An 18,882-nucleotide genomic window follows, 5' to 3' on the forward strand; every position below is an offset into this window, starting at 1 on the left:
GCTGTTGCTCAATTAGGGAGGTGGGGGGGCGTCATGAGTCTAGGGGGGATGGGCACCCCTGTAGAATTGGTAGTTCCAGTCTAGTATTTAAATAATGTAACTTATGTTTCTTAATGCTTTCCATAAAGCAATGAAGATGTCCTACTGCAATATTCTCTAAATAAATAACTTATATGTAGCAAGACTGAACATACCATTCTTTGACTTTCAACTGTACTTGATGAAATGGCAGGCCTATAGGAGTGTAAATATTGAGTTATGTAAAATAATAAAGAGATCCTTAACAAAAATATATAATTTACCATAAAATACATAACATGTTCAAAAATGTGTCATATAGGCCATTTAATAGCTACAAAAAGCCATATCGAATTTCTCTCTCAAACTGTTCTGGTTTCAATGTTCCATCAATTGCTTCACAGTCAGGGTTGAACACTGAGTATGCACTGACTTCACCTCTCCTTTTTGGTCCTGTTCTAGTATTTGCCCAAATAATGTAGAAACCAGAAACTATGAAATAAATTGCACCAAACTCTAAATATATAGCAAAAGAAAACAAGATCAGCCAGAGTGAAGCGTATAGTGAAAATTTAGAATAAGTAAACTCATCACAGCATTCAGATTCGTCAGCGGATTCAAGAGAGGATATACTTGCGTTGTCATCCTTGGACTCAACTTCTTCTTCCTAAAAAATGTGTTTAAAATTAATAATTATAAAAATATAGGCTACGGCAAGTAAAGTTGATTTTGAAAGTATGAATATAATACTTGTAAAACGTGGTCAAAGGCAATAAACTTTGTTATTCTTATTCTTAATAACATTGTGCTTATCAGGCCTAGCCTATTATTTTTAGCCTATTATTTCACCTGGCCCAACTCCGGAATTGGGCAAAATGGGCATTTACCCAAGGACTCAAGAGGAGATTTTAAAACACAAATATTAGTTTTAACTAATTTAAATCATATCAGATAGGCCTATGCCTATAATTTTTACAAAATATGAATAAGGTATCAATTGTATGTTTTTCAAGATTTTACACACTGTGCTGCGAAAGTAATGTTAGATAAGTTTAGTTCATTTTGGCTTGGTTTTGTTTGAATGATAAAAACAAACAAAATAACTAACAAATAAATTTATATAAACTTACATTATTGTGTGATTTTTTGAGATAAATGTACAAAGACTTCAAATTTGTATTCGTTGGCAGGTACTAAGTTATCCTTTTTTTCATGAGTTTCATAAAATAAACTAACCTAGCCTAAATGCCGCCCACGCAATGTAAAAGACCCATTTAACAGAAAATAAATATTTCCGTTCAACATTCTATCGATTTAGGCCTAAATGGCCTATTTTAATAGCTATTTATATTAACTTCAACTCATAATTTATCTGACAAGTGTCTAGATTCTCAGCAGAACTGTACCTAGGGTACCTAACACATTAACGTAAAGGATGACTGATTTGAGACCAAAAAGATTTAAGCGGAAAATAAAATACAATGCAAAGTTGGCATTCAGTCTCTATACCTACTGTGGGAACTGGAACTATTAAAAAAGTTATTAACTGAATATATGGACAAGCCAAATTTAAATTTCTTTATTCATAACTATAGTTAGGAACATGGTGGAAGGAAAAAACATAGGTGTGGCTATTCCCACATATTCTGACGTCACTCGGATTGCAAACAAAAGATCACCATTGTAACTGTCAAATTAGTATGTATTTGTTTTGATTTGATTGTTATTGTTTTTGTAATAATAAAAACAATAACAACCAAATCAAAACAAAAACGTATACTAATTTGACAGTTACAATCAGGTGATCTTTTGTTTGCAATCCGAGTGACGTCAGAATATGTGGGAATAGCACACCTATGTTTTTTCCTTCCACCATGGGTTAGGAAAATTACAATGAATATAGTGTACAAGTAAATTACACACACTACAATACTAAAGTTTTTTTTATTTTTCAGCATGGCAATTAGGCTACATTGAGGCCTACTAAGTTACCGGTAATTGGGTTGTGGCAAAAACTGCCAGTTGTGGTAAAAATTTCAAAATTTTAGATACGGTACATTTTTGGAGGTGACGGGTAACAAAGATTGATCTTTGAAATAGTGACAGGCTAATCATATATTTATTTGCCAACGGATTTAACACCAATAATTGTAAGAACTCGTTATAAATAAAGAACTTTTACAATATTATATAATGAAGAACTAATTTTATTCTGATAAATAACAAATATTTTATAACATTTCTCTGTAAAAAAATTGTTATGTTCCCTTAAAATCATTACTCTTCTCAATTTTTTAAATGAATTAAAATAAAACATCTGTTAATTAAAAACAAAGCCTAACAAATAATTATATTTGATGTTGATCAATCTTGAATCTGTACTATAAAAAATAACTCGATTTCCAACATCCTCCCCACCTTGGAATTTTGCTTTACAATATCAAATTTTCAAACAAAACAATTTACGTGTTACTTTTGGGTTTACAAGTCCATTTTCCTCGGGAATTTTATCTTCCTCCCTCTTCCTGATTCTGTAGGTGATGATGAATTATCTTCTTTTTCTTCAATATGTACATCCTGTTTCCTTGATTTGTCTTCTGAATTTATTTTCATGGAGTCAAGAAAGATGAATTCTCTTCCTTTTTTTTCAATATATCCAAGCATTGCATGATACTCTCTCTTAAATCTTTATCTCTTCGATGATGTTTCCATCCTGTTCACAAGTTGTTTCCACATATCTCCCCACCATAGGACGCTCGGAGGATTGAACTTCCAAGTTATTTGATGGATTTCAAATTTCTGTTTCATGGTTTTCCAATCCAACGGCTTCCTGAATTTCATTACACGGGATGGAATTAAATTTAACAAATTTGAACCTCTTGCAAAACATTTGTTTAAAGAATTACCTCTTTTGTTCTCTGTAGACCCATCAAACACTGGCTTTATTTTTGTAGTCAAGCAACTGTCTTTTGTCACTGGGCGATGCAGCAGTTGATGAACTGTTGTCGACTCTGCTGGATCTGAAACATTTTCTCTAACACAGTCACTTAATTTGTTGGGAGTATTTAGTCTTTTGCTTGATGACAAATTGACTTCATATCTGTTTTCAACGTTCACCGCTACATTTTCATTAAAATGTTGGCACACTTCCACATCAATGGAGTCTCTCTGTTTCACCCCAATAGGATCCCTTCTTCTGATTGTCTCCCAGCTCCCTAGATCTCTGAATTATGGTTTACTATGTCAAAATAAAGAACTAATAGAGTCTGTAATAGAGTTTCTCCTGTACCATTTCCAATATTACTGAGAACCTCTGACTTAGGCTTATGTTATACTTTGCTGCTGTAAGTCTGGTTTGCCAAGATCAATTTTAGATCGAGACCTACTTTCATATAAGTCCCTCCACATGATCCCATAATGCCTTTTACCACAAAAGAGACATTTGAGAAACACCTTGCACTTTTTTGCTGTGTGACCTTGCTTCAAGCACACAAAGCAGCAATTTTTCTTTTTCAGATGCTCCTTTCTTCCATCTAAAGTTAATTGTTGAAATTAGGAACAATCTTGAGCATTGTGCCCTCCTTTAGAACAATAAGTGCAGTTACTCACCAACCTTCTAAGACCCTCTGTACCAGTTGTCAATAGATCTGCTACCATAGGTTCACTCTGACAAGTTTCATGTACAGTTGACATTTTCTTTTGGCTGCTGCATTTGCTGTTGTTCCGTCTCCTGGAGTGGCAGATTAAAAACTCAAACGAGCAAGTGCCAGCCTCTTTTCACTCCCCACCTCAGCCTTTAGAAAATCAAGAAGTTCTTCTAGAAAATTACTAGAAACTAGATCTGACGAAGTAGAAGTTGAGGGTATGTGTAGTAACCTACTTGAACGATGCCGCTCCCAGGCTCGTAATATTTCTTCAGGCAAAGCAGATTCTACAAGAGGATACAGCATTGAAGCATACTTGTCTGAAGTGACTCCTAAAGTTTCAAGTGCCCTTAACTGTGTTTCTAGTTTGTCATACAGTCGGCACAGTTTAGTATCAGGACCTAGCGTTACTTGTTGGAGCACTAAACTGAGCAGTTCTCACATATACTTCTATTAAAAAGTCATCCCTACCAAATCTTGCTTTTAATTGTTCTAGGGCCTTTACATAATTAGTTCCCGATGGTGGAAAACTTTCTACTAATTCCCTAGGGGACGATCCTGGTTTTAAAGATTGGATGAGGTATTGGAGCTTATCCTCAGGTTCTAGATTTCAGGATCCTCGTGGACCTTCTTAAACTGCCCCCAAAACCCTATCCAATTTTTTACATCTCCATCAAACTGGTTTAATTGTAATTTAGGTAGACTGAAGCCCTTCTTAGACACTAATTTAAGATGTGAACGGTATCCCCGACTTCACTTCTTGACTGTTGGCTTAGGCCAACCTGAATAATGAAATGGTCATACTTAGCTCTCATTGAAGATAACATGTCTCTGTAGGATTCTGTAGTATCAAACTCATCTTCTAAGTCCTCTTCTTTTGTTGCAGGACTTTCAAACAAGGCTTCCTTGATGTCTTCATCTAGCTTAAAAAGCCTTTCAGCTTTATCTTGCAACTTGTTTAGATTACTTTTAATTGTTACTTCATCTTTAATATCTGCAGCCAGTAATTTGTCCATTTTATTTCTGCACTTTGAAAAAGTTCCTCTTAGTTGAGTCCTTTCAGTCTTTAATGACCTCAGCTTATCCATTGTATTGTGTATGTCTTGGTGTTGGTACATTGGTGTTCAGGAATAGTTTTGGTAGACCTCAAGCTTGCAACCTTTTAAACAAGTATTTGGCATACCAAAAAATAGAAAACGGTCCTACAGTATCAGTACAGCCTCATTACAAAAGATAAATATCATGGTAAGCCTTCCAAAAATCAATATGATAAAGCTTTCAGTCAGCTTGAGCAAGATTTTAAGTCCAAAGGTCTGAAAACACTAATTTGTTCAGCAATGGGATGTGTGCGAGATCTGATTGAACCACAACACTTCACACAAAACATCGTAAACTTCCATCGTTCAACAGGAGCATCAGTTTACATTATCTCCTACAGTCAAAAGGCACAAAGAGTCCTTTGGAGAGGTCTCACACACGAGAAATTTGTCAAGACCTTGAAACTACAAATCTCAACGAAGCTTCAAGAGACTCAACCTACAGCAAGTCTTCCTCAGATGACATCACCAAAAATCACTACCATCTGTCACTACCGTGCAACAGATGCAGCAAGATCGTCCCACTGAGCATCAACTGCGGCTGTCTTCTTCATCGACCTCCTCTAATTGTCTTCCAAGACTCCAACAATTGCAATCCTCATCATGTCCTACTGTTACACAACTACCACAACATCCATCTACTTCAATATATCCATCATACCTTACACAGATCCCTCCCTCAGAACTCCTTCAACAGTCATTATCCTCCAAAAGCCTGGCACACCATCCCACCGTAACGTCCACTCCGAATAGTACTGATTTCTACCAAGCACCTCAGCAACCTGAATGTACATTACTCCCACAGTCCTCTCCAATTGAACATTCCATCCAAACACCCCACTCATCCGAAATACCCAACCAAGCCTCTTCGCCTAATGAAGTGCATGAAAAAATGTTGATTTGAGTGGTGATCCTAATATGAGCAGGGGTTTTTTAGATTGATGCAAGTCAATGTTCAATGTTTAAGAAACAAAGAGTTGTACCTTGAATCTGTTAGTGAAAAAAATAATATTAATTTAATTTGTGTTTCTGAACACTGGCTTAAACAAGAACAAATTGATTTATATGTACCGAAAAATGTTATACCAGCTTATGTGGTAATTTGTAGAGCTTCAAAAAATAAGTATTTACAGATCTCCAAATGGGGACATCAATATATTTTTTGAACAGTTTGAAGAGGCAATCAGAAAGATATTAAAAAATAGATCCAAAATAATAGTGGCAGGGGATTTTAATATTGAAATGGCCAGGCCATCTGATAATGATTTAAAGTTTGTAAAATTCAGCAATATACTCAGATTTCTCAATCTTTTTATCACAAATTTTCAGCCTACTAGAGGTAATGCCTGTATAGATAATGTTATTGTTAACTTTAATGAAAACCTATATAGTGTGAAGTGTGATGAAAACTGTTTTGCAGATCACACTCCACTCTTATTTGAAATGGTTACTACATCAAATACAAGTAAAAATAGCCTTGATTACAAAGCCTCCAGTGTATTGATCACGAAGCAAAATGACCAAAATTTAAACTTATTTATTTCTTACTTAAGAGAGGAAAGGTGGGAAATGATAGATGATTATAAACATAACAAAATTAGTGTTGAACATTTGTTTGATAATTTTTTTAAAAGATATGTGAATTTATGGCACAATTGTTCCCCATTGGTCAAAGTAACGGACAGGCAACCTAAAAATAATAAGCTTATAAAATGGTATACTCCTGAGCTTAGAATAATTAAGAATGATATGCTCAAGTACTTTACTGTCTATAAAAACTTAAGATCTACAGGTTCTGAGCTAACTCAGGCAGCTTATAATGTTTATATGAACCATAAAAGATTCTATAGAAATAAAATGACTCTTGCCAAAAAGAACGCAGTTGAGCACTTCATCAGTAATGCTTCCAAACCATGTCGTGCTGCCTGGGCGGTAATTAAAGATGAGCATTCACCAACTCATAGTCAAGATGCCATACTTGACCCAGATGAAATGAATTCATATTTTTTAGATTCAATAAAAGAATTAAGTAAAGTAATACCACAAAGCCCTTACAAAGCAGAAGATTTTTTAGGAAACAACTCAACAAATACAACATTTTCTTGGTCAGAGGTCTCATCATCGGATATAATAAAAGTTGTTGCTAAATTAACAAATTTAGCTACCCTCTTGCTTTTATATTGAATACCTGTATGAGGGAGGGATATTTTTCTCCATCCCTCAAAATATCGAAAGTAGTCCCAATATTCAAAAAAGGTGATAAAAAAATGGTTCAAAATTATCGGCCTATTTCACTCGTTCCTATTTTTTCCAAAATATTTGAAGCAGTAATGTATAATCAATTAAATAATTACTTTGAAACAAATAACCTATTGTCAAACTCCCAATTCGGCTTTCGTCGAAGTAAATCCACAACCTCAGCAATTCTCACTTTAGTTGACCATTCTCTCGAAACTTTAGAAAAGAAAGAATCTGTGTCATTAGTTTTATGTGATTTAAGTAAAGCTTTTGACACGGTTCCTTTTGATATCCTAACTAACAAACTATGTTTTTATGGCATCACTAATGATGCCATGGTTCTAATTTCTTCGTATTTATGTAATAGACTTCAATTGGTATCAATTAAAAATAAATGTTCTAAAACTGAAAAAGTTGAAACCGGTGTTCCTCAGGGCTCTGTACTAGGGCCATTTTTCTTTAACGTATACATTAATGATCTTCCTATAAATATAAATACACAATCTGTTATACAGGGTGGTAAAAAAGTCCCTGGATAGTTGAATATTTTAAAAAATAATGCAGATAGAGCTATAATACTTGGTACAAAGTTACAGGGCATAAAACTCTATTTTAACACATATTCAGTGATCCAATAACCCTTCAGGGGGACGGCCCACAAGGAGTCAGAAGAAAATCTTAAACGGAAGCATAGGTCAATATGCACATCAAATTAAAGGTCTTTTTTTTTTAGAATACAATGCCGCAAACCGCACTTCAAAAGGTTGATCCTGCGCAAAATGACAGTTGTTCAAAGATTCATTTAATTTACATTGCTATTATACGCTTACTCCTCAGGGGCACAGCCCTAAGAATCGGAAGAAAATTGTTAATGTAAGCATAGGTCGATATGCACATTAAATTAAAGGTCTTTACTAGTAGATTACGATGCCGTAAATTCAAGCTCAAAAGAATGCCTGAGTAAAAAATGGCAGTCGTTCAAAGATTCAAAATGGCGGATTCAAGAAATCTTTGAACATCTGCCATTTTGCGCAGGATCAACCTTTTGAAGTTCGGTTTGCGGCATTGTATTCTACAAAAAAAGACCTTTAATTTGATGTGCATATTGACCTATGCTTCCTCTTAAGATTTTCTTCTGACTCCTTGTGGGCCGTCCCCCTGAAGGGTTATTGGATCACTGAATATGTGTTAAAATAGAGTTTTATGCCCTGTAACTTTGTACCAAGTATTATAGCTCTATCTGCATTATTTTTTAAAATATTCAACTGTCCAGGGACTTTCTTACCACCCTGTATATGCGGATGATACAACTTTACTCGCTAACCATTCTAATTTAACAACCCTGCGCTTAATTAGTCAAGAGGCTGAACATAGAGCATTTGATTGGTTTTCTGCAAACAGACTATCTTGTAATTCTGACAAATCACAATATATCAATCAGTCTTAAAACAGAGGTAAAATTTGAATCAGTTAAACTTTTAGGATTTAAGTCTTAATTTGGATTTAAAATTAAATTGGTCATCACACATAAAATCTGTTTGTAACAAAATTTCAAGAGTGAGGTGCTTGCTGTGGAAACTTAAGGATTTTGTTAGTCAAGAATATTTAAGATTGGCATATTTTGGACTCTTTCAATCACACATACTATACCGGTATGGTCTTATTTTGTGGGGCCACTCTCCACATATTAATGACATCCTTTTACTCCAGAAAAAGGCGGTTCGAAGCATTGCTGGAGAATGCTCAGATACACATTGTAAACCTCTTTTCATTAATTTCAGGATACCAACCATAGTAAAACTTTATATATTCCAAATTCTAATATATATTAATACTAGCTGTAACCCGCGGGCTTTGCCCCGTTTAACTTCTTAATTTTCAAGATTATCTCGTTCGCATGGCTCAATCACGTCCTGGTTGAAGTTTATTCGCTACGCTCACTCACCTTTAGGTTGGAGCTCGTTCGCTGCGCTCACTTGCCTTCAGGTTAGCTCGTTCGCTACGCTAACTCGCCTCCAGGTTAAAGTTCGTTCGCTACGCTCACTCACCTTTTGGTTGCAAATTAACTGTTGTCATAAATGTAAAAGAAATAATAGTGCTGCACCCTGTTGGTAATCCTTGTAACTTTAATGCTATTGAACATCATAGAACAGAACCAACTTGTTTAATTGAAACAGCTGTTAAGATTCAATGATTCCATTTCTCATAAGGTTAACATGGGAAACTCCAGAGCCACTGGGGCGGAGCCCGAAAGGATTTTTGAAATAAGAATATGCCTATATGTTAATCGGAAATGTGAGCTATCATCATGCCAAATTTCAGCCCAATCCGACCAGTATTTTTTGCGTTCACTTGTCACATCCATACATCCATACATCCATACATCCATACATCTAAACTTTCTCATTTATAATATTAGTAGGATATACAAAGTCAAACTTAGATCAATTCTCTTTCCGAAAAGACGTACACAATCACTATACAAGAGGTAGCGGATAAAATAGATATATTGCAGCACAGATTGGCAAAAACCAAACATTCACATAAATTAAATTGTATAATGTTTTTTAATAAGCTGCCTGAAGAAGCAAAATTAGTTTCTTACAGTATTTTTAAAAATAAACTGTATGACTGGATTGTTAAAAATCCCTTTTACAGAATTGATGATTTTTTAAAGTTGTGAAATAAATATTAGATTTTGAAGAGTAAGTTGAAATAAAGCTTTTATTTTCATATAAGTGGCTATTTAAATTTAGATATATTGTACTGTAAACACTGAATCACCTTGTAACTATGTATAACAATGACGTGTCCTATTTCTTTTATAAAGATCAATGGAAATAAATATTTGTTATTCTTATTCTTATTCTTATTGTAAGTAAATTATAAGCTTGGTCCTACTCTGAATTTTAACTATAAATATCCTGTCACTGTCGCCACTATGTTAGAACTTGTGATAAATAAAGAACTTTTACAATATTATACAGGGTTATTCTAAATGATGGACCCATTTTTAATGCTTTATAATTTTTATACTATTAAACTTACTGCTATAAAATACACATTAAACGAAAAAGCAACTCAAAGAGTTTATGCTTTCCAAAGACACATCATTTAACAAAATCGATCCAACAGAACTGTAGATTTAATTGTACAAAGTTAAAAAGTAATTTTCAACTTTTTTTACCACTAGAAATTTGGAGGTTGCTTGACGTTTTTGCAAATAACTTTTAAATGGTGAGGAAATCGACCAAAGTGGAAGGTAATATTCCGAAAGAGAATAAAATTTCCTACAATCTACTATTATGCATATCTTGAAAATACTCAATAAATGTAGCCTAAATTTGGCTTAAAATAAAAAAGTGTGAAATTTAATGTTTGCTATGTTTATTGTCTACATTAAAGACAGGGATTTTCAATTTTTTTTTCATTTTGAGGCAATTTTTGGTACCTTTCTTGAGTATTTAAAAAAAATGCCTAATAGTAGATAGTAGGAAATTTTATTCTCTTTCGGAATATTACCTTCCACTTTGGTCGATTTCCTCACCATTTAAAAGTTATTTGCAAAAACGTCAAGTAACCTCCAAATTTCTAGTGGTAATAAAAGTTGGAGATTACTTTTTAACTTTGTACAATTAAATCTACAGTTCTGTTGGATCGATTTTAAATGATGTGTCTTTGGAAGGCATAAACTCTTTGAGTTGCTTTTTCATTTGATGTGTATTTTATAGTTTAATAGTATAAAAATTATAAAGCATTAAAAATGGGTCCATCATTTAGAATAACCCTGTATAATGAAGAACTAATTTTATTCTGATAAATAACAAATATTTTATAGCATTTCTCTGTAACAAAATTGTTATGTTCCCTTAAAATACTTACAACTCTTCTCAATCGTTTAAATAAATTAAAATAAAACATCTGTTAATTAAAAAAAAAAGCCTAACAAGTAATTATATTTGATGTTGATCAATCTTGAATCTGTACTATAAAAAATAACTCGATTTCAAACACCAATTTTACAGATTAAAATTAGTTAGTTGAACATAGTTAGTTGAGATTTCACTGTATTTTAGACTCTCTCTCATTCTTAAGACCAGACCCTTATCCAAACAATAAGAGACAAACCATAAAAAATTAGTGCCATACAGTACTTAATGATTATTCAATCATTTAGTACTGTACGGCACTCATTTTTAATACACTGGAATGGGTCTGACTTAGGGGAGGTACGATTGAGGCATTAGTTCAAAATTCCTCCGTGAACTGCGCTGTAGTAGAGAGCATTTTGGCAATGAAGGTTTACTATTCGCAAAAATAGTTCTGTTCATTAAATGAAATTATAAATAAATGCCTCAAATTCAATTTTATAATTTTTTTATTATAAAATTACTATCATAACCTAACCAAACTAACCAAACTTGCTGATAATGAAATAATAAAATACAAAAAGTGTATTAATAGAAAAAAATAATTCTGTTCATTTAATAAAACTAGAAATTGTTCAATTAAAATTTTATAATGACTTAAAAATAAAATTAAACTGTCATAACCAAACCAAACCAACCAAACTTGCTGATAATGAAAAAATCTAAGTCAAAAAGTTAGTGACACCAGCGTGATTCGAACCCGGGACTCTCAGCATATCAGCCCGGCACGCTAACCACTAGACCACCTAGGCCAATGGCTGCAATCCGTATCCTTACGGTAATGGTAATAAATTAAGTATTGAATTCTCCTCTGCCTTCGATCATTGAGTTTCCGCCCTTCCCGTGCGCTGTTGCTACATTGGTGTCAGGTGTGGGGTCAGATGCAAGAATTCTGACAAAATGAAAGGTAAGTACCTAGATTCTATTGTCTAAAAAACAGAAATTAATCAAACTAATACAAATATTCTCTTCTTATCAAATTAATATATTGGTTTTCACTCGGTCAACTAACAGATTTTGTATTTAACATTTATTTTTATTTTTTTATGTCGATAGAGTAGTAGGCTCATTTAAATGTGTTTTTGTTGTTTACTGAAACGTAATTAGTTGTTATAAGAAAAGTTGCCATGAAGTTGGCGCAACTAAGAAAGAGGTGCCAGTGTGCTGGTCAGGAGGGAGATTGGTGGTTTTAATTAGGCCTACTCATACGATTTTTCAGTAAGGAAAAACAGTAATTTCGTTCTTATTTTGATTGTCATAAAAGTCTATTTCCAGTCTGGTTGCCACTCAGTCTTTTGACATTTTAATTAAGTAACTGGTGTTTTGTTGTGACGACTTGTCTGTTTCCCTTCCCGACTGCACATCAGGACAACCCTTTGTTGAGCCGGGCTAATGGAGTTGAAAATAGTTATTTGTGTAACTAGTGGTGAAAGTGGCACTTTGCTGCACACGAGAGCAATGTTTACGCACGAGCCGCAGGCGAGTGTGGAATGATCTCGAGTGCAGCAAAGGCCTTTTTCACTCGTGTTACACATTATATTTTTCCTACAGTCACTATAAAGCATATAAATAATTAGTCTTTCAAACACTATGCAACACGTTTTTAGGTTCAGCTGGCAACTCAAATGGTGGCCTAGAGAAAGTAGTACCCGCGGTCCATATCACTCCGCTATTTTTCCTCGGCAAGAAATGTGCTCCGCGTTTTGAGAATATAGTTCCGTATGTTTTTGTAATTTGAAGTGGTTTCCGTGCCTAAAAAAAAATGCTTAAAAGGTATTTTCTTGTTTATTAAGATCGTAGGAAGGTTTTAAAAACGTTTAAAAGAAAAGTCCAGAAAGTTCAGAAATACCGAAACTATAAACACGAAATGACAGGTTAAATCGTAGTTATAATAGTCAATCAGCTGCTCATAGTATAATTATCTTTAAGTGTTGCCAACCTATTTCCAAGCGTACACGTATTACGTGCATAATGGAACCACGCTGTTTTGTGTTGTTTCGTTGGAATCCTGATGTGCGGCAAAGTATAAACCGTACGGCAAAGTATAAACCGTACGGCAAAGTATAAATATGCAGCAATTAGCAGCTTTCTGTACTATAAACAATAAAAGGAAGCCAACTTTGTCGGGTGACTGTAGGAAAACATATTTATAAGTAGTGAATTAGAATTCAGTGATGAGTAAGCCTGTCATATGTCATAGGAAGAGTGAGATAAATATTATGTGCTTTCTCTGCTCTAGTGTTTCTAGTTGTGAACGTTGTTAAGGGTGCATTGTAACAAAAAATTATTGTTGTTTTCGTGTCTTAACTATGACGGGAAGGGTGAGTTTTAGTGGTCGGGAGGATGAAGCTTCAAGAACCGCTGGATGCTCTTACCGTTAGATTAGAGATAAGGCAAGTAGCTGACGAATTAAACCGAACGATTAGGGATGCCGCTCGGGATAACAAGATCATTGTTGGGAAAGCCAACTTTGACTTGGTATCGTCGATACCAACGTTCAATGGGGATAATCCGGAATCTGTGGCACATTTTTTTCAAACTATCGAAAGCGTGGGAGATCTTAGTTACTGGGGAGGAGATGAACGTTTGAGAATAGGGAAATTAAAATTAACTGGCACAGCTTTGAGATTTGTTCAGTCGGAGGCTGAAGCAAATATTGCTTCTTATGAAACATTCATAACCTTGTTGTTGGATTGTTTTAAAGACAAAGCGCCACAACATGGCTACTTTCAGCAATTGCCCTCAATGTATCAGCGTCGTGGGGAGTCAATCGAAAGTTTTTCAAACCGAGTAAGGGAATTAAATGTAAAGACTCTAAGAATTACGGATAATCAGGAAGTTAACGCAGCGCTTTGGGAGGAGGCAGATAGGCGAGCCCTAGATGTCTTTGTCCGTGGCCTGGTGGGAACTGTGGGGGAACAAACGCGGTACAAATTCCCAGCGAGCCTAAGAGAAGCAATTACTACCGCGGACACTATTGAACACCTTACCAAAAACAATAGGGACCAGCACAATGGTCCTCCGCGCAGGGTTTTTCAGACAGAAATGATGTGCTACCGTTGTTGTAGGCTGTGCGTGGCATGTTTCAAGGGACTGTAGGAGCGAGCAGTTATAAAAATAGCAAAATAGCAGTTCCAGGAACATTTCCGAATGGTCAAAATAGGTTCGGCCGGGAAGTAACGTGCTGGATTTGCAAGCAGAAAGGTCATTATCAACGAGACTGTCCCCGTAACCAGTCTGTACCTGCTAGTAGCTCTAGGGGCTCGGAAAACAACATCCCGTTGGGATCAGCACAATCGCCGGTGTGGGGTCCCGTTGAGCGGAAATAATAATCAGGCGAGATACTGTTTGAATGTAGAAAAACAGGTCCGGGTAGTTCCGGAAGTAAACATGCTAACTGAAGAATTAGTAGCTATAGGTCAGATTGGTAATCTTGAAGGTGATAGACACAGGTGCACAAGTGTCGCTGATTAAGCACGGTGTTTCATCTCTTCCTGTTAGGAAACCTGAAGTGATGCTGAGGGGCATTTCTGGTCGGGAATTAAGGGTGTATGGTCACCAAAAGCTGACAATGATACTGAAACCTGGGGTCACAGTAAGGGGCGATTTTCTGACATTAAACATGAATTTTGAATAATGTAACATTAATTTTGATGTTGTAACATTAAATAGTGGGTGAAACACAATGAAATAACGATATGAAAAATGTGCCGCATTTTTTATATCGTTATTCCATTGTATTTCACTCTTTTGTATTCCACTATTTCAATTGTACAAAAACAGTCTGGAAGTTGCAGAAATTAATGAGTCGGTTCATTATAACCTAACCTTTCTTTAACTTACCTAACCTAACCTCACTTCAAAGGACTTAATACAGTCACGAATCCGCATAAAGTCCGACCTATCTTCCTTACATGCCTTTTCTGACATAAAATGTGATTTAAACATTAATATTAAGGGTTGGTTGGGTTAGGTTAGATTAGATTAGATTATGTAACGACTTATTAGTTGCTGATACATTAAATTATGCACTGTGGCACGTTTTCACTTTTAGACACAATGGGATTATGTACTAAGGGATTATGCACTATGGCACGTTCATTAGCAGACGTTGAGGCATTAGTCAATGGTTGAGGGAATGAGTGAGGACGATGATCACGTCGGCAGTGGCCTAGCTTCTATTACTGATATTTTAAGTGAATAAATTCTATTTTGTTTTATAATTTATGTTGGCAAATATTTACCGTATTTACACTGGGATATGATGTAATTTTTATATGTCTACTTACAGTATTTTTAACGCGGAATCCAAAAATGCAATCAGTTTTTGTCGGAGAGATTCCTAAGTGGCCGTAAAACGAAGGTTAGGATTACGAATCTAAGGATAATTGAGCGGTACTGAAGGTAATGGTAATATGGCGTGGTCTGAACGGGTCCGTACTGAGTGAAGAGTGAGGAGTGAGGACTGAGTGAGAAGAGCAAACAACTGTTTATACTTGATCTAATGCGGAATGAAATCAAATCAATTTGTTTTGAAACCAAATAATCAGTTCTTATTTAGGCATGTGAGGAAGGTAGGTCGGCTTTTATGCGGATTCGTGACTGTATTAAGTCCTTTGAAGTGAGGTTAGATTAGGAAGGTAAAGGTTAGGTTATAATGAACCGACTCATTAATTTATGCAACTTCCAGACTGTTTTTGCACAATTAGTGGGTGAAACACAATGAAATAACGATATCAAAAATGCGCAAGCCACTGCTCAGCCAAAAATGTGCTGGTTAATGAGTCGGTTCATTATAACCTAACCTTTAACTTACTTAATCTAACCTCACTTCAAAGGACTTAATATAGTCACGAATCCGCATAAAGTCCGACCTATCTTCCTCACATGCCTTTTCTGACATAAAATGTGATTTAAACATTAATATTAAGGTTGGGTTGGGTTAGGTTAGATTAGATTATGTAACATAATTTATTAGTTGCTGATACATTAAATTATGCACTGTGGCACGTTTTCACTTTTAGACACAATGGGATTGTGTACTATGGGATTATGCACTATGGCACGTTCATTACCAGCTACGTTGAGGCATTAGTCAATGGTTGAGGATTGGAATGAGGACGATGATCATGTCGGCAGTGGCTTAGCTTCTATTACTAGTATTTTACGTGAATAAATTCTATTTTGTTTTATAATTTATGTTCATGTGATTAATAGTTTATGTAACTTATGGTACCGGTACAGTAGTTGATTTATTGTATTTTATAAACAGCACCAAAATCCATTTTCTTTTTAAAATCTAGTTATTGCATATTGTAACTCTGATTTTGCTCTCATGGCGTCGTGTGTGGTTTTGTCTGTTTTGTACTTATAGAATGTAAACAACTGACAGCTGTTTCCACTCCACAAACCTTCCACCCCTTTTAGTGTTAGTTGCCACTAGAACTTGGACTCGTCCATAACACAAATATGTTAATAAATCAACAAAACTGAAGCTTAATATTAATTATATAACTGTACGGCCACTTATATCTCCGACCAAAACTGATAGCATTTTTGGATTCAGCGTTAAAAATACTGTAAGTAGACATATCAAAATTTTACATCAAATCCCAGTGTAAATAGGGTAAATAATTACCTTCATGTTCACGTGATTATTAGTTTATTAATAATAGTTGATTTATTGTATTGTATTTTCTAAACAGCATCAAGTCCATTTTTGTTTAAAAATCTAGTTATTGCATATTGTAACTCTGATTTTGCTCTCATGGCGTCGTTTGTGGTTTTGACTGTTTAGTTTAGAATGTAAACAACTGACAGCTGTTTCCACTCCACAAACCTTCCACCCCTTTTAGTGTTAGATTTTCGCCACTAGAACTTGGACTCGTCCATACGACAAATATGTTAATAAATCAACAAAACTGAAGCTTAATATTAATTATTTAACTGTACGGCCACTTAGGAATCTCTCCAACAAAAACTGATGGCATTTTTGGATTCTGCGTGAAAAATACTGTAAGTAGCCTAAACATATAAAAATTACAAGATATCGCATTGTAGAAATATCAAATAATTACCAAAGTCGCATTCACATATTTTTAATAACTTACTATGTTAATACAAATAGTCGCTGTGCAGCGCCCCCTCAGCCACGGCGCCCGGGTCAGCTTGCCCCAGTTGCCCCCCCCCCTCCACCTTCGGACGGCCCTGTCTACACGACATGCTCATTTCCAATGAGACGTTAATGGATCTTTAAATCAGTTAAGAAATGGCGGAGGAGTTCAACAAATTTCGTGTTGGCGTATTAATTATAGGCCTAGGCTATAAAGTTTGTAAACACAACAGAAAATTTACCTGCATGGAAAACAAGCTCTTTCGGAGAGGGTGTTAACTTAAATGTTATGTTTAGGGAATAGGCCCAACAACAAGTTAGGCTTTGAAACTAACCTGATCTTTGATAGTGAGTTCAACTTCATCTCCTACCATATCATGTTTTTGAGTCCCAACTTTAAGAAATGAGAATATTTTTTCTTTTGACAATTGGATAAATTCTTCTCTCCTCTTCTTGGATCTGTATCTTGCCAATTTTTCATCCATTTAAAATAGTTTACAAGCATTGACAGAAAACTTATCTAGAACATTCAACTAAATTTCCTTTTCAGTTCAAATTTGATGTAATGTCTTGTCAAACCATGGTCTCCGTCTACACAAAAACTGTAACCTAACCTCACACTCACAACACACAACAGGAATAATTAATTTCACAAACTTTATGCGATTTTTTGTTTACATTTTATTAATCATTATAGTACAACAGTACTGTAGCATATTAGTATTTCTGTTAAAGAAGTTTAAAATGAAAATGACTTCTGGTTTTACTTAATTATTTTGATGAGATGTTTGCCAGTTTGCCTCTTGTCTCAGTTCGGAATTGTTATTGTTATTATTATATTAAAAACAATAGCGTCAGTTCAGTTGTCTGTTGTTGTTAGTAGTTGCCGACTGGGATAGCGGTGGGGCACACGGTCACACGGAAGATTTCTCAGGTGCCGTTTGACGTCTCTAACTGCTGACGTCACTAACTGCTGCGTCTGAAGAAACAGAAAATTTTATAATTTTTCTATTATTCAATTAAACTGTCATAACCTAACCAAACTAACCAAACGTGCTGATAATGGAAAAATCTTATTAAGGTTAACTAATCTAAAAAATAGTTTTGTTCATATAATAAAATTATAATGCCTAAAATTCAATTTTATAATTTCTTAATTATAAAATTAAACTGTCATAACCTAACCAAACCAACCAAACTTGCTGCTATGGAAAAAAATGTTGACAAAAAGTTAGGGCTACCGGCAGGATTCGAACCTGGTACATTCGGATTATCAGCCCGCTACGCTATTCACTTCACCACCGAGGCCGATCGCTCATAACCGTATCGTTGCGGTATTGGTGTTCCCTCAAAGTGACGTCAGCAGTTAGTGACGTCAAACGGTACCTGAGAAATCTTCCGTGTGCCGTTTCGACTGGGATAGCGCTGGGTTCACAACGATATGGTAGGCATACGGTTAAGTAGTATCGATCGACGTAGTCTGAAAAGAACTACTATCGAATATCGTAAATCGATTGGCTTCCATAGCGCCACCACCCACCATAGTGAGTATGTTTTATCTATGATAAAACATACTCCCTTAGTAGATTTCCCATCCTTATGGAACAGCTGAAGCCAATTTTATTGTTAGTTCTGTCCGTTTTTCTGCAGATGTCGTGTTTTGTTTACAATTTGTTTCCCGTTAATACAGTCATTTAAAACATCGTTTAACCAAATAATACGATCTATTCATAAACAATAACTTGTCCCCTAGTTATATAACCAAACAGTAAAGCACAAATCAAGAAATTAACCCGAAAATAATAGAAACAAAGTTTCGTCGACACTAGCGCCTTTGTGTCACG

The 18,882-nt window shown here is 35.1% G+C and overlaps 1 protein-coding gene across 1 annotated transcript; it reads right to left on the minus strand.

The window, feature by feature from the left end:
* Positions 1–277: 277 nt before the first annotated feature.
* Positions 278–17,847, minus strand: LOC128985613 (SAYSvFN domain-containing protein 1). The gene is made up of 2 exons (XM_054405279.1): positions 17,374–17,847; positions 278–685 (listed from the first exon to the last, which is right to left on the minus strand). The coding sequence occupies exons 1-2, from the start codon at positions 17,521–17,523 to the stop codon at positions 353–355; spliced, it is 483 nt and encodes a 160-aa protein (XP_054261254.1). The 5' UTR covers positions 17,524–17,847; the 3' UTR covers positions 278–352.
* Positions 17,848–18,882: the final 1,035 nt, after the last annotated feature.

The sequence above is a fragment of the Macrosteles quadrilineatus genome, unplaced genomic scaffold, assembly GCF_028750875.1.
Source record: "Macrosteles quadrilineatus isolate MER2022 unplaced genomic scaffold, UCM_ALF_1.0 Scaffold_1__1_contigs__length_201487025, whole genome shotgun sequence".
NCBI lineage: Eukaryota > Metazoa > Arthropoda > Insecta > Hemiptera > Cicadellidae > Macrosteles > Macrosteles quadrilineatus.

Excerpts from the sequence above, each read along its gene's own strand:
- LOC128985613 (XM_054405279.1), bottom strand. The coding sequence starts at position 17,523 with ATGGATGAAAAATTGGCAAGATACAGATCCAAGAAGAGGAGAGAAGAA. Across the intron at positions 686-17,373 it reads AACTCACTATCAAAGATCAG|GAAGAAGAAGTTGAGTCCAA; the intron begins GTTAGTTTCAAA and ends CACATTTTTTAG.